Raw genomic sequence first — 17,466 nt, 5'->3', positions numbered from 1 at the left:
ACATCATCTAGTTTTGTCTTCTAAATAGAAATCTAATCAGTGTTTTTTGTTTGTTTATTTTTTACAAATTCCATGCTACAGCTTCAGAGTGATAACTTTCTTTTTCTTTAAGGAAGATTAGTAGAATAGAATAGAAAGTAAAATAAATGCCCAATTTGCATATATGCCTGGGGGAATAACGAAATACCAATATATTCTATTCTACTTTACATAGAATATAAGAAATAAGCATATTGATATCAGATATGGTTTGTATATCTGTTAAACCTAGTTTCAGGCTTATCTAGACACTTTACAGACAATATCACTAACTTGAGGACTGGAGCGGCATGCACTTCAAGCAGCTGCAGCTTATCACACACTCAGTGAAAAGTGGCACCTACTTCTCACAACAAGAGCTGACAAGGCCAGATTTTTAAATGAGGTTTGGTTGGCACACCGCTCTCCCCACTCATGCCCTCCCATGCACATCTTTTTTGTTATTGTTGTACAGAAACAATTACTTTTCAGGACAACAGTATGCTTCAATACCGATGCATTAAACCGTATACAAGGACATTTTTCTTTAATGTATCACAATAGAGTTAAGCATTTTTGAGCAATTTTGGCAACACACTGACATGTTATTATTGGCTGTTAAGTCCCATTTTTTCTGCACAAAATTGAGTCCTTACTCTCACCTATTACAAACCAATGCACTTGTTCCAAACTGCGAATCACAGTCACCGAATATCACATATTATTAAGTGGTATTCCCAGATGTCTGGTGAGGTTAAAATCCTCATTATTTGTCATGGCCAGTCCCTAACCCTTTGAAATGACACTGCCTAATTAGTTAAGACAAATGACTGCAGACTTAATTAACCAGAATGCTCCTTAAGGGGCATTATCAAATGTTTAAGAAATTAACAGATTGCCAGTTCATCAATTCTATGTAATTGATTTGTTCCCATTCAGGTTATGAACTCGTCTCTTTTCCCCATCCATTCAGCTAACCATCCAAGGAAAAATTAAAAGGGGAAATTTATAGTGTCCACTCGCACGAGCACATGCTGAATCACATTGAGCAGTCCTCTGTGTGACTATCAGAGTCACTGCTATACTGATCGCACAGTGTTACTCTGTTAATGAGGTGGCACTTGGCTACTTCGTTGCATCTCATAAATACAAACTGTCTTGCGATAAGACAAGCGCTGCGTAGTAAGCTGTGCTAGAGGTGACATAAAATAAGAGAGATGGACGACGCGAAGAAGCTGTGTTCACAAACATGCCAGTATGAATCACAGCCATGCTTTCCATTTAAAGCAGCACGAGTATGCCTCATGAAGCTTTAGTGGACTAATTCAAAGAGCCTTATCTGCTCTAATTAATATAGTGCTTGAGTGTTCGTGGCACAAGTGCCTCTCTCTACCCCTCAACTGTGGCAGTGCCTCTATAGATTTGGATGAAAGCATGAATAGGTTATTTAGTTTAGCAAAAAATAAATAAATAAATAAATAAAATTGCAGGTTACATAACCCCCTTTAAAAAGTTATGCATGTTAAAGCGTTTCAAATGATTGGCCTATTCATTCTGTTGTAGCTACCAGAGAAAGGCACTTTATACTATAGAACTTTACTTTTTCTGAATTTACCTTTCTGATCACATGGACAAAACAAATAAATAAAAAAAGTGATAAATTAAATTTGGATCTGGTTATTGCACAAAAGATGCGCTGTTGCTCTTATTACTGCTAGCAGCCACTTGTAGCTTCTTTTTTTTTGCCCTTGCCTTTTAAAAAGGTCACGCTCAGACCATTTTAGTAAGGAGAGAGAAATGACATCTGCCTGTTACAGAGCCGGGGATAGAACAGCGGAGCAGAGATAGAGACGGAAGCAGTAGAGCATGGCTCCAGGATTTAGATCAGAGAGATTTGCATCATTGGCAGGTCTTTAGGCAGGGCAGGTCTAATCTCCTGCAGACAGGCTTAAGAAAGGAAAACCTGACTGTTGTGTCTCTACAGATAGGGATTTCAGTAATTAGCATAGTTAATATGAGGAGGGAGTCAAATTCAAAGGTGTCAGGTCTAAAGGGAAGATAATGCAGTAAATAAGGAGAAGTTAATACAAGGATGCACAACTGTGGCAAAGTTCACAGTCCCATATATCTGTGAACTTTGCCACAGGCACAAACCTTCAGTCACAGCTCATGAATTGCAAAAGCCTTCCCCTTGTGCTTTAACAGCCACGCACTGCTTTTAGCTGATGGCTTAATTATCTTGTTCATCAATAAGTTCAGATTAATATGCCGTCACCACTTTAAAAATGATCATGGCATGCATGCCAAGGTTAAGCAGGCGAGATGGTCGATATCTAGGCAAAACTGTGCAAAGAGTACTACAGCGTACTTATTACAAGTGGCAGCAGCCATTGTGCTCTGTAACACAGTCTCTTCACTCACGCAGTGCTAGTGGAATCACCGCCTTTATGGCACAGAGAGATCAGCCAGCCAGACCCCGTCAGAATTTTCAATGAATCGGATCCCTATGACTTGCACAAAGGGTAGTTCCAGGAAAACTCAATCTTTAAAGGTCTCATTTCACAGATGATAGAGAAGCTGAACATGATCTTCAATATACTGCACTTTTAATGAATTAAGCCTGTCAGCCATCACTGACATTGTTTTCTCAAGTAATTTTCAGCATTACTCCCACTTCTCCCTCATTATCTACACAGGCACAACAGCATAAGTTAAGCTGATAGGAGCGCATTTACTCATTGCAGAGGCTGGCAACATTTCCTAATGACTGCAGCCGCTCTAAATTATTGAAAAAGCCTAAGCACCTCACCAGCTACAGAAATGGCTATTAACCTTGGCGAACGATATTCAAATCCAGTTAGAGCCAACTTCGTCCTCCAGTGTCCCTTGCGGGGAGGAAATGTAAATGTGTTCTTGCTGAGACAGATGGGGGAGCCTCCCGTCGTTTGAAGTTCCAGCAAAAGAAGCCGTTGCAAGCAGAGGGCTCTCCACCCTGTTCTGTAAAATATTCAGGACTGAGTCTCATTGAGACACCTTTCTTCCCAGTGTACCCCTTCAAACCACGCTGGGCTTCAACACAGTTGGGGTATTACCAAGCACGCTCGCCACACAAAAAATAAAAACTTAGCAAAGGTTTACAAATTCATCCCTGTGCAGCGACAGTGAAAAACAACCCGAGGATTATCTCGGTGTGCAGACAAGAATTCAGGAGATTTGATTTATGAGAGAGAGAGAGTGTGAGAGAGAAAAAAAAAATAACAACAACATCTCACTCCTCCTTTAAGGAGTATCTTGGAGCCTAACCATCTGAATATTGCAATGTCCTGTGCATTGTTGGTGACAAATCATTGCAAATTGAATTCCACAGCTTAGCTGACATACTGTCAAAGCTGATTTGATTCTATTGTAGCGATACCTGACTGTTAATCTGTTCAGGCCCTGATACTGTGCTACACACCAGAGAAAATCCCCGATCATTACTCTTATCACCTGGCCCGAACGAGAGAAAGAGAGAGACAGAAGCGAAAGAAGTGAAAGAAGCAGAAGACGAGCAGGTAAAGAGCCAGTAAACATGAGATAAAAACTTTTGTTAGAGTTTACTTTTTAAAGGAACAGTTCAGGCCAGGTCTCAGGCCTCCACTGACATATCTAAATTTTACCTTATGCAGATAGGCTGGTTATTGATGCAGGTTCCTCAATTTCAGAGATATTTCATATAGTTGGTGCTGTAAGTGCTAAAAAAGAAATACACTTCTTTTTCCACCCCCGGCTAGCAAGATAGCCAGTTGGAAAAACAGGAGTTGGAAAGGCCAGATTTTAAACGCCAAATGACCTTTCAAAATAAGAGCGAAGTTGTCATCCACTAGCAAACTGACAGTTGCTTTCTTAGATGGATGAAAAATATTTTTTTTAAATAAATAAAAAACCCTTATATTTGATATATAATAATAGCAGATTTAGTAATCCTGTACAGCATTTTTTCTAATGCTGGAGGAAAAAAATTATAATAATTGCAGCCTTTACAGGGGCTCCCATTCCCTGCTCTAAGGAATGTGTTGGTGGAAAATGAGAAAAGAAATAATGGAAATGTTTCATGCAATTTGTTGCCTTGGTTGGGACATGAAAAAAACAACAACACAGACACAGACACATGGCTAAATAGAAGGCACAGTGTGAACAGCACATTATCAAAGCAGCATCCAATCCAAGATGTTCCGGCAAGGTAAGCTGTAGGTTGCCCACATTTTGGAAGGACTCAGAAAATAATGCAGCTATGTGCAATAGCCACATGAAGAAAGGGGGGGGGGGGTAAAGTGTAAAGTGTGGGCCATTACTTGGCCTCTCTATACTTTAGTAATGGTTGCAGAGAAGCAAGCAACTAGTTTAACACAAGACATATCAAAAACATAAAAAGAAAACCTCCATGCGTTTCTGACAATACTTTGTAATAAGTCATAATATTAAAGCTGAAAAGCAATAATAATGAATTCTGATACTGAGATGTAGCATGTAATTATGTCTAATAGTTTTAGTATTAGGAGCTTACCAAGCTAATCTGGACAAATTTGGATAAAAGAAGAAGTTCAATTTACATATTTTCTTTTCTATCAGCATAAAGCACAATTATTTTTCAGTCAATCACCTTTCCTCCAGGTACAATACCTATATAAAAAAATACTCTACCACACTGCACATGAAATCTGTTTGATGATAAGTTTCCATCCATTTGAATCCATCTGGGAGTAAATATGAAAGGTAAACACAGCATGAGATGTCCCTGCTTTGTCCACCCACTATGGTGATTTGTACTAATGTTCCAAACACCTATGCAAGCACCTCAACCTGAAAGACCAGTTCTCAGATACCGAGTGCGCAGAAAAGCATCAAACTGACAGTACAGCATATCATGCTAATTTATTCATCTGTTCGTCCTGGAGCTTTGAAATTTATTATGAAAGCACAACTCTGTGTGACTGGGTTTGTTTGTTAGTCAATACAGTGCAGGGGTGTGGGGATTTATGTCTTGCAGCTCTGGCAGCATGTTTAAGACTCTTTGCAATTACCAGACCAAATGCTTTGTTTGCTAAATGAGAAACTGTGCAACTGTAAGCATTTGCCACTGTGTACTTAGACAACTCTAATCAGGCGAATTCTGCTGGCTGCTGTTGCCAGCTCACACACACATGCTGGAAGCTCAAAGTGCAAGGGTTAACCTTTTTTACTCGGGTCTTATCTGAAATGGGGCCAGGCTGGAGGTTTTGTTCACTATGACTTTTGCTCATCAGAGGTCACACAGCCCACTGTAGAAGTGCTGAACCTAAGCATGCAAAATAACTTACTGACGAGAAGACCCTTGCAGTTCAATTATACGCAATAAAGAAAAATTTAAAATATCTTAAACGCACAAACTTACAGACTCACAGTTATAGTGACAGACAGTGTACACGAGTAACATTCACATGCAGGAGCGCATTAGAAAAGCTTTACTCAAACAAGCTCTTGCCGAATAACTATCATTTGTAGAGCAGCGCGTATATTTAACAGCCTCCATGATTAGAGCTACTGCAGGACTTGAAGACGGCATTGTTACGTCACCTGTGAACTGTCACACTGTTCAACTTTGATCTGTCAAATCTCTGTCCGCTCACACATGCTAACTTGCTAACCCTAGCCGTGAGACGCTGTCAGCGACGAAGCCACCCAGCCCGAGCAGCAGACCGTAACATCAGCAAGAGAAGCTGTGACGCTACCTTCGCTTTATCAAGAAGTATGTGCTTTGAAGTAGCTATCCTCAGTCCTTTCGCTACAGCCTGGGATGCCATGGAAGCCGCCATGTTGACACGCAAGTCCAACGGGAGATGACGCTGAAAGCGCATGAGCGATCATAGGTCAAGAATCAGAGGTGGGCGGTGCTTCTAAAAGACGCATGCACACGGTGGAGGCAGGTGTGCACGTTTAGCAGGCATGGACATTGTTGGCGCTTAGTCTAAACTACAGAGACAGAGGTGAGAACAGAGTAGATTAAAAATCTAACGATCTAGCAATTTCTCTTTGTCTAAAATCAGATCCTTCAAGGCGCTTTACATTGTAAAGTTAGGAGTTTTACTAGTCCTAACTTGTGACTTCTCTATTCTCTATTACCCAACAATCAGATGACCCTCTATGAGCAAGCACTTGGTGACAGTGGGAAGGAAAAACTCGCTTCTAACAGGAAGAAATGTCCAGCCTGGTATGTGTCCCTCAGTGGACACTGTGCAAGATGGACATCGCTGTTTTGAGCAATCTAGATCTTACTGAGGTCTTAATGGGGTCATCTAAGCATTAGACCAAATACTGTAACTGAGCAATATGTGGGGTAAAACCAAAGATTGTAAAACTTGTTGTTATTAAGTTTTAATGTTCATTTTCTCCCTTACACGTTACATAAGTAGTACATGTAGCGTGTGCAGTGTTACAACTGCCACACAGGACCCTGAGTTTCTGTCCTCAGAATATCTCTGGGAATTTGTGGTTTTTAACCAACTGAAGAAGAGTTTAGATTCTATTATTAAACTCATGTTACACATGCAGGTTTTTTCTTTTTTTTTCCTTTTTTTCTAATGTAATGAGCTTTGAATCTTAGGCTACGTTCACACTGCAGGTCTTAATGCTCAGTTCCGATTTTTTGATCAAATCCGATTTTCTTGTCTGCTTGTTCACACTACAAATAAAATGTGACAGCAAATGCGCTCTAGTGTGAACCCTCAAAGCAAAAGAAGACGTCACACACAACGCGCTCTGTTTAGACCCTTAATATATAGACTTGTTTCGGACTTTCCCAATTTTGCTTTAAGTTATTTTGTTATTTACATATGGCTTTAATAATTATCCTTATTGCTGTTTTAGAGAGGAGCGGTGCTCCAAAGGATATTTGCAGATTTCTGTCAGAATCTGCAGATTATACAGTACAAATAAAATGTTCACGTTTCTTCAAAGTTGTTTTCCCAACAGTTTCAACATCTACACTGGATGGCCAGGAAGCGTTCACAGTGTCTTCTCGGGCGCTGATAATTGGCGTCTGTCTTGTGTCAGTGACGTAAAAGACGGATTTAATGCGACATGACCGTTCACACAGCAGTTGCTTTCTGAAACATCAGCTATGTATCGGATTCAGTACCACATACGAAAGTGACCCAGATCGGATTTGAAAATATCGGATTTGTGCCGTTCACACTGTCATAGCATGATCGCACATGGGTCGCATTGGGTCGCATTGGGTCAAAAAAGTCAGATTTGATGCGCTTTCGATCTGTTCCAATTTAACACTTTTATGTGGTAAATTAGATATGATTTAAAATAGTTATGTTACTAATGTGTGATGAACAATCACAACTGAAAATCATAATAAATCATATTATTAAAATAAGCGATATGAGTTAATTTTCCACTAATGTTAAGAATCAAAGGACATAAGAAAAGGGCACAAACAAACGAAACATTTTTACTGCATATATGTATAACTTGGATTTATAATGTGCTGACTCACATAGTGCATACAGTCTTTGTTTTGCGTTTGGGGTTGATTGCTTGGATGGATGGGGAGGATGTGTGTGTGTATTAGTTTCAGTCTCATTGCTGGAAATGCATCCATTCGTTTTCTTAACTGGGGATCAACTCCACAATTAATGTAACATGCTTGGCTTTGCACTGTGGGAGGAAAACCCACACAAGCAGACTGGACATGAATTGCAGGAAGAATTTGTACAGGTTCATCTATAAGCACTCATGGACATAATTTGTTTATCCAGTGGGTGGGGAAGGTTGCAGAGTAAGTTTCAAGTTTTTTCGGGGGCCTTAATAGAAATAATATTATTTACTGCTTATTAATGTGTCTGCAAACAGCATGTACAAGCAGTACTTGAAAATCAAGGTTAATGAGTTCTGGCAGTATTGCAAAAAAAAAAAAAAAAAAGAAAAGCTGCTGCTGGTGTAAAATATGATGGATTCATACGGCGTGCACAGATTTTGGTGGGAGGAAATATGTCTTTTATGTTATAATTATTATTTTAATTTGAGAAAACTGACCCTTTATGTTGCCTTTGCAGCTATTAAGCTATACAAAATAATTTGACAGTAGTATCGAATTGAATATTTAAATCGCCCATTTTAATCATTCAATTTCCATGTGGTGAGCAGACACTAAAAGGCCCGTCATGGATGTTGAATGCGGAGCTGCTCCGGCTCCATCCACAGTGTGACCTTGCGAGCAGGACAAACAATCACTGCACTCAGCTGAAAGGTATTGGTAGGGAGTCGAGCGAGAGAGAGCGTGGGATGTGTGAGCTGATCTTGTCTGAATAGCTAAATAGCCCACTCACATAGTTCTCCAGAGCCCTCATTACACGCCGCATCTTGAAAGGGCAGAGAGGGCAAACCGATCATAAAGAGCAGTGATTATGACAGGAGGAGAGAGAGAGAGGGAGAGTTGGATGAGATACTCACTTAGAAACCATCAGTGTCAGCAGGCTAGAGAGGACATGACGGAGGGGAGGAGATGATGATGAACAGCTACAACCAAAGGATCTTTTTTTTTCTTTTTCTGGAGACCTTTTATGGTCAATAAGGAAGTTGAAATGATAAACCCCTGAAAAACTTTGAAAGAAGAAAAATTTGCAAATGTGAGCCACTTTGATGTCAACGGGGAGAGAATTTGCCTCATGTTTATTTGATTTTTTTTTTTTTTTTTGCTCTTAACCTCCCCCCCAGCTTGTGGGTGAGAGCTTTTTGGAAGTCAGTGATCCATATTTCACACATTGAAAATATTCTGTGGTTGCCAGCTTTAAAAAAAACAAAAAAAAAAACCTTAGCACAGTAACTGCACAAATGAAGTGAAAATTGCTGCACCAGCATAATATCTGGGTGTGTCAACAAATCCTACCGAATGTATAAAAAGTCCACCCAGTGTCTTTGTGTCAGTGAAGAGTGGCGTGTGTAACTTAAGTATTAAAAAAAACAAAATCACTGAGAGTGGGAGCCCAGCAGAATGACTAAAAGATGATTCGCGTGAGCATTTTAAAGCATTTTGTTTCTTTTTCTCTCTCTCTCACCAGGGACATTTTCTTCTCTCCAAGGAACTGATATTCAAACAGGACTGTCAGAATATCAATGGCCCTAACTAATACAATTCAGCTTTTTTTTTAAAAATTTGAGATGTTGTCCTGTCGCTCAGAACAAAACCTGTGTTTTTGTCTGCACTCGGAGCAATCATGTCATTTTAATCCCAGAATACAAAGCAGCTATTGTTGCTTTGTATTCTTTTCAAAACTACCTAAACTTTCTAACACAAATTGAATTTGTTTTCAATGGGCAGTTCACAAAGTACAACGATATCTACATATATGAATACACAACTAGAAGTACGTGCTGATTTTCAAGTCAGTGATACTTTTTAAATGCACCAGAAAAGCAGGGTATTTGCTGTTTGTGCCTCCTTTCTTTGACTAAAACAAAAGTTAATTTAAAAAAAAACATTTTAATCACACATAAAATTCTTAAAATGTTTCACTAGGATTCAGGTGAATCGTGAGGTAGGATGTGTGTTGCACTGTTACCTCACAGCAAGAAGGTCTGGGGCCCTTGGGTGTGGAGCTTGCATGTTCTCCCCCCTGTCTGTGTGGGTTCTCTCTGAGTAATCTAGCTTTCTCCCACAGTCCAAAGACATGCAATTAGTGGCTTTAGGATAACTAGTCACTCTAAATTAACACTAAGTTTTAGCTCTGTGAAAGATTAGCAACCTGCCCACCGTGTACCTCATCTTTTTCCCTTCCACTTACTCTGATTTGGATAAATGGAAGAAAATGGCTGAATGTTTTATAGCACAAAACAGTGTGACTAAAGCAGCTTGTGCTCATTTCAGATACATAACACATCTACCCACAACAAAGCCAGCCCCACCCCCCACTCCAGCCCAGCCTCACATCTACTTCACAGCTGATCAGGTGAGAAATCAGCTCAAGAGGACGAAGGCAAGGAAGGCAGCAGGTCCGGATGGAATCTGCTCCAGACTGCTCAGGGACTGTGCAGACCAGCTCTGTCAGGTGGCCCTGTACATCTTCAACCTGAGCCTGAGCCTGGAGAGGGTTCCTGAACTGTGAAAGACTTCCTGTGTGGTTCCGGTGCCAGAAATTGCACACCCCAGGGAGCCCAACCACTTCAGGCCTGTTGCCTTGACTTCTCATCTGATGAAGACCATGGAAAGGCTCATCCTGCACCACCTTCGGCCACTGGTGGGCTCAGTGATGGACCCCCTGCAGTTCGCCTACCATTCTGGAATGGGGGTGGATGACGCTGTCATCTACCTTTACACTTCAGACTTCTGTTATAATTCGGACGATTGTCATCTACAGAAGTTCTCAGATGATACAGCCATCATTGGATGCGTATCAGACGGGAATGATCAGGAATACAGGGGTGTCGTCAGTGACTTTGTTGGCTGTTGTGAGACCAACGTACTCCAAATCAACGCCGGCAGGACAAAGGAGATGATCATAGACTCCAGGAGGAAGTCACCCCCTACAACATCGGTGAACATCCAAGGGAAAGACATTGAGATAGTGGACTCTTATAAGTACCTGGGTGTTCACCTCAACAATAAACTGCACTGGACTACAAATACAGACATCCTGTATAAGAAGTCGACTCCACCTGCTGAGGAGACTGAGTTCCTTCGGAGTCTGCAGGACTCTGTTAACCCTTTAAGACCTATAGAACCAAGTCCGCCAGAGTATATTTTATAAATTTATATGTTGTAGTGCCATTTTTGGGAGCATTTCAAGATGATATACATCAATACAACGATTATAGCCCACATTTTAATAATATGCATGCATTAAGTGCATAGTAATTACATAACTTGCAAAAAAGTGCAATAAACTACAAAAAAATTGAAAATCGTTTTTGTTTTTTTAACATATATTTCTAGTTAGAGAAATTTAAGAGGCTTATCCCTCAAAACTGTAAATACAAAAAAGTTGCACAAAATAGTTTCCCACCACAGGGAATTTATTTTAAGTGTCTTCATAGTTTTATTTTTGAAACCTGAGGACGCCTTGGACAGAACCAAATGGAGAAACCTTTGCCGAAGAGCGGACGCTGCACCAGCGGGTGGTGAGTGGTACAATAGCTATATCAAGCTATATAGTTTATTGTACTTATTTGTATTTTTGTATTTCCTTCTGATATCTGTACCTGAGCTGAGGTGACGCAACAATTTCCCCGTTGTGGGATCAATAAAGTCTTATCTTATCTTATCTTATAACATATGCGTTCTTTTTTTCCCCCACCCTTTTTTTTCCTCCCGGGAGCAACATGAGTAAGTGTGCAGGCAGGGCAACTAATTTGTGGTTTCACTCAATTATCCATTGTCAGTTTCCACTCAATAACTTGACAGCCATGAAAATACCAGGGATGAAAACTCACAGTTCCCAACAGGTTGTGCGGTTAGCCCTGATGCTTCTGTCACCAAAATAGCAGAGGGGTGGTTGGCTAACAACCTGCAGTGATCAGGCGAGGAGCTGACACACTGAGCATGCCCAGAGTCTGGACCACACTGTCAGTCTCTGCTCCTCTGCCATCTTTTTCTTTTTAATTCGTGTCTCAGGTGCCTCTCTCTTTTTCTCTGTTTGCACTGACCGTGCTACTTTAAGTCGTTTCTTGCCCTTGTTGTTCTTCCAGTGTCTCTTTGTTTCGGCTTTCTCTGCCCCTTCTTCTCTGTGTGTCTCTGCTTATTTCTGAGCTGTCTGTTAACCACACTTCCCGCATGTGAGCTCAAAAGAGAATTCTCCACAGTGATCCTGACTATAGGACCCTCTTCAAACGTCAATGAGGCTGTTTCAGCAACACTTTGCCCCTCTCATTAACGTGACTGGTTGGACAGCATAGCAGATCACACGGAAGAGAAAGATGAAACTAAAAGCATCCAGAAGGTTTGCTTGGCTGTCTGTCAGTGTCACGCTGACATAGAACCTGGACACTTCAATGACCCTTTATTTTTTGGACTGAATGCAGATCAGTGTGTTCATTTTATTCAGTCTCCATTCACACAAAGCAGAAATGGACAAGCACCAACTTACTAAGTGTGACCTCTCTGAATAAATGTATATATATATGCAGTGAGGCCAAAAGTCCATGCCGAGCATTTAAGAGTAAGGGACTAACTTTGCATACAAGTTCCAAAAGTAGGCTTGTAACAGAGCGGCGATCTCAGTGAAAACTCATGTTTCAAAGGCTGTTTTATACTATGTTTATGTACAGAATCATGTGGCATTGACTAGCCAGAGGAGAGTTTTGTTTTCTACCTGACAGAATGCCAAAGTAACGAGAGAGATGGGGAATTAATGCACTTAACTGCTGAGTCAACAAGCAAGGAATCTTGCAGCTTAGGCAAACAGACAGAAAGCAGACTGCCTGACAGGGAAATTAAAATAGGCAAGGAAGATGCTACGGAGAGCTGAGAGCGACAGAGATCGGACAAGAGAGAAAGTGAAAGAGTGGGATCGGGTCATTGCCACCCTGTGCTCAGCACATCTTTTGATATGACAGACGGCAAACATAGTTACTCATCATTTTCTGTGCTAACCCTTAGAGTTCACAATGTCACGACAATGCATATGCATGAGTCCAAGACCTTTCTGTTATCCTCATTTCTCCCAAGAGGGTTTGGAAAGATTATGACACAGCAAACATATTTTACTCCGGAAGAAAAGCGGGGTAGACTTTTCCCAAGGGTCGACTGACATACCTCAGCATTACCCTCTATAACTTTCACTTTTCTACCGTAAAATCCATAACAGCCCAAGAACATAAGGCTGCCAAAGCTTGGCTTGTGTCTGCTCTGAATGTCAGAGCTGGAGAGGGAATCAATACAGCAACAGGAGCTGCCACATCTTAGCTGTCTCTCTCCCCCAGATGTCTGTCAGCCATACTCAGCTGGAGGCCCTCCATTAATGTGTTGTGGAATAACATAGTCAGTCCCATGCTTAGAGACAGATGCATCAAACAAAGCTTGTGAAGTGTTGGGCCTGTGAGCGCGTGATGCTCCTGCAGGTTTTGCATTTGCTTCCTGGGTGGAAATAACTAGCTTTGATCAAAGCTGGAGCGAGATAATATTGCGATAGCGCAGAAAGTCCGAGCATTCGTGGAGGTGATTGATCTGCTAATCATAAATGCTTGGGATTAAATGCATGTAGCAACGGCGATACTAAGTAGATCCTTTGCATTAAGGGGTTCTGCTGCAGTGCAGAAGGAGCGGGGGGTTAGAGAGGCTTACTTGGATTCCCACAAAGGAAAGCAAATGTTGACAAACTCTCAACTTCAACAGCACGAGGAGGGGTGACATCTAAAAAAAGCTGGCTTCAATAGATGGCCCTGTTTTATTTCAGGCTTCAGTATCACACACAGCATGGCTCAGTGCACTGGGGAGCATGGAATTCATAGTCCAAACAAAACCAAGCACACAAACATGCATGGACACACAGAAAAAAACAAAAAGCTGCACATCCTCCCCACACAAACACCAACACTCAGAGCTCAGTGGTGACAAGGCCAGCAGAGGCAGAGAGAGTGCTTAGATGTGCATATGAGTGTAAGAGGAGCCAGATCCCTTCACAAGCCTCACCACCTGCTGTGCCACCTTCGTCACCAAAGGAGGACTGGGTCATGCTTTAAAACTTTTACCTGCTCCTCTGCTGCCTTTCACTCCCCTTACAGACCTCCAGCATATCAACACCCTCCTCGCCTGTGACCTCAAAGAAGCAGCGGGGCGCTTGCCGTCGTTTTCCCTCTGAGGTGCTATCTCAACTTGGACAACAAGATGTGTAGGCGGACACACACAAATCTACGTTGGCCTGCTCTCTTAGCATGTGGTATGTAAAGTAAACACGTTAATAGCACATGAGCTATCATCCAAGTGTGAGTCGCTGCGATTACCATCTGCAGTTGCATGCCTGCCATCCCAGGAGAGACGTTCAGATATGCGTGCCGGTAGGGAATGACTTAAAGACACACTTTATTCAGGGGTGCTATTCGGAGTGGGCTCACATTTACTCTGGATGCAAAGGTTTTTTTTGTGACATAGTGACCTTCGAAGGGCCTCCTCCACTCTTGGGTTATTTCTTTGATTTAAGCCTTGTGTTACCGCCTCTGTCTCTCGGGAAATGATGACATATACACCCGTGGGCTTGGGATTAGCTCAATAGAACATTATTGCCTACATCAGAAAAGCTGCTACGCTGCGAGATCATTGATGGATGATGGTTCCCGAAATGGTTTTCCGGGTAAAAATGATATCCAAATGCATTTTTCTGCCCTGAAAATGTTCTCCCGTTGCTGCTCTTTCTGCATGCTGACACATGATGATTTAACTTCTTATTGCTGGAAACAGCAGTTGGCTGTTTACCATACTGCCATTTCGCATTGCCAGCTGAAACATTACTTAAATAAGCAATGACCACGAGCAGATGCAAATGTCATTTCAATGGCTAATACCTTATACTTCAGACTTCCCAGGCAAACAGCCCTTCCACCTCAAAGGCAGATGAATAAATAAAGCACAGTAACACTCTCCATGTGGATGCATGTGGATGAGGGAAAAAGTAGGAGGGAGTTATCTGAGGCTCCATTAACCTTGTTTGTGTAGAGGCACCTCCACTATCCTAAGCCCACATCGCGTGGGGAACCTCGGGGGACCCTCCACTAATTAACCTTGTGAAGACACCCTCAGTAGAGGGAGGCTGGGACTAGAATAATAAGGAGGCCTTTGCTAGGCCATTAGCAGGAAGATTAACACATCCAACTTTCAAGTAGCTTTTTGACACAAAACCAATATTTGCCTGCACTGGCTCGGGCTGTGGTGTGACACAGAAGAATTCTAAGTGACATGTGTGTTTCGAGCCGCCGTTCCTTAGTTTCAACTTCTTTGAGCATCTGCATGATGAATGGATGGATAGAATAAAATCATAAATATTTTCTTGCGCACTGGCATTACAGTCTGCTCTCTTCACATGCTGTGGAGGGAAGATAAAATAGTAAAGGGGTCTACAACTTTTTTCTTTCTTACCTTACTTTCAGGCCAGGGACAACTGTCTACTACCGGTTTCACAAAATGAGCCATTGTAAACATTGTCAGGACAACACAGAGCCTCGAGCAACAAACACCAGATTTTTCTTTCAGACTGATTTTACAGCCAAGTTTATGATAAGCCCAGTCAAGCAGACAAAGGACTGATTCTCAATAGGTAACAAAAACAGTTTCCTGTGAAGCAGCGCAGCCTGCAGTTTATATTATTAGCTGGTAATTATGTGTAATTACCAGCTAACAACAGTGCATCTCAGGCCAATTTTAAGCATAATGCAGAAGTCATATAAGAGCCGTGGAACACACTGCTTTCTATGTAGAGTAAAGAAAAAAAAGATATACAAGCCCAAAATCTGTTGGGTAAAGATGCTTTGTCCAACAAATTATGCAATTTTGTAATTTTTGTAATTTTGCCTCTCGACACCATAACAGTGGGGTTTAAAGCAAGCAATCAAGATGCTACTGAAGTGCAGACTTTCAGAAGCCAGTTTACATTAACCATTTAAAAATTTCAGCTGTGTTAATACATACGCTTCTATTTTTAGAGGCTCAAATGAACAATCTAACAATATATCAAAAAATCCTCTGCAGTCAACATAAGCCTGAAGTCTACAGCCCATAGACATCACTAGTGTGTTTGTGCTTCCTCCCTTGAGAGGCTTTGCCAGACCTTTACTGCAGCTTGCTTCAGTTGTGGGTCCTTCAGTTTTGTATTTATTAATGAAAACATGAAAGCATGCTCTATTAGGTGGAACAGGTGTCTGACCTTCCACTGAAAAATATCCAATTTCTTTACCATGAGAAACTAAGATTTGGTTGCTTTTGCAGTTTGCTTTGGATCATTATCCATGTACCCTGTAAAGTGCTGTCTGATCAGTTTTGCACCATTTGTGTGAACCTAAGCAGAGAGTATAGCCCTGTACACTTCACTATATTTTCTTCTTCCTACTTCTATCAGCAGTCAGGTATACACTAGTAGCTTAGTTCCACTGGCAGCCATAAACACCCATGCTATAACACTGCCTCCACTGTGTTTGACAGTCAATATGTCACTTTTTGGATCATAACTTTTCTCTCCTTCTCCATACTTTTCTCATCCCATCATTCTGGTACAAGATAATAATGGTTTACTTTGTCAAAATATTACTCTCGTAAACCGTCCAGGCTCTTTTAGATGTTTTCAAACTCACGTTCTTGTTCTTGAGTGCATCCAGTGGTTTTACATCGTAGAACTTCACAGTGATACAGCTACCTCACTAAGAATATTCATGACTTGCTTAGATGTTGTGAAGTTGTTTTTTGGCAGAAATAATTCTCTCATCATGTACTTCAGTTGTCTTCTGTCGTCTTTCAATCATGTCGGTCTTGCTGAGTGAATTATTTTTTTTCTAACAATGCACCAGACAGTTTTTGTCTCTGAAAGGGTTAGGTTTATTTGTTTTTTTTTTTTTTAGCTCGATGATGCCCTCTTTCACTTGCATCTCTTTGGACCTCCAATTTACAATTATAGTGAAAAGCACTTCAACACTTCAATCACTTCTGATATTATGTCTGATTCATCTGTCACAAAATAACAAGGGAACAGGCATCACCTGGCTGTAAAACTGGAGTTCACCAGGAAAAGTAATCCCTTTAATCTAAATCTTTGTTTTGTGGTTGATGAATGATGTCCCCTAAAATCCAGTAGCCTAAACGCAGCCCATGTGCACTTTGTTTCCTGTGTGGACGATGCGTTGATCTAAGGAGCCAAAATGTGGATTTTATGGAGTGGAAAAGGCTCTTTAACCTGATATCTGGATATTCTGAAGTGTGTAAAAGACATGAATCGATTCACAGATGGAAAAAATAAGGTTACAATCATTAAAATGTTACAAAGTTGAAAATAAAGAATAGGTATACTATAGAGATGGACCGATCCGATATTACGTATCGGTATCGGTCCAATACTGACCTAAATTACTGGATCGGATATCAGAGAGAAATAAAAAATGTAATCGATCCGTTATATCAAAAAGGCACCTCACAAAACTTGCGACACGCCGTAACTCGCCTCATAACCGTAGCACGTAGGAGCAGTGTTCTCACGTGATAGAGCTGCTGTGGTTGAGCATTTGGAGCCTCGCTAACATTTCATCTCCGACAAATTTATCCCAGAGAAGTAAAGCAAGTGTGTAAGTTCATCTCTGAATGTTTGTAAAGCATTTTAGCGATAAGCTTAACAACATATGGAGCGACTGCCTCTTCTTGCTCCTACTTCAATCATGAAACTGATCAATGATCAGCTGATCGGCTTTTCTGTCGCGAGTCCGTCTCTCTTGTTTGTTTTTGGCCCACTT

General features: G+C 41.1%; 1 protein-coding gene across 1 annotated transcript in view; it reads right to left on the bottom strand.

The window, feature by feature from the left end:
* Window positions 1–5,916, bottom strand: part of suclg2 (succinate-CoA ligase GDP-forming subunit beta) — a 99,310-nt gene extending 93,394 nt beyond the window's left edge. The window contains exon 1 of the mRNA XM_005731194.1: window positions 5,769–5,916. Coding sequence (XP_005731251.1) covers window positions 5,769–5,894 — 126 coding nt within the window. The 5' untranslated portion in view covers window positions 5,895–5,916. The remainder of the gene's footprint in view (window positions 1–5,768) is intronic.
* Between the last annotated feature and the right edge of the window lie 11,550 nt (window positions 5,917–17,466).

Source organism: Pundamilia nyererei, unplaced genomic scaffold, assembly GCF_000239375.1.
Source record: "Pundamilia nyererei isolate P.nyererei 1_Seehausen unplaced genomic scaffold, PunNye1.0 scaffold00042, whole genome shotgun sequence".
Classification (NCBI taxonomy): domain Eukaryota; kingdom Metazoa; phylum Chordata; class Actinopteri; order Cichliformes; family Cichlidae; genus Pundamilia; species Pundamilia nyererei.
This window is presented reverse-complemented; position numbering and strand designations above follow the sequence as displayed.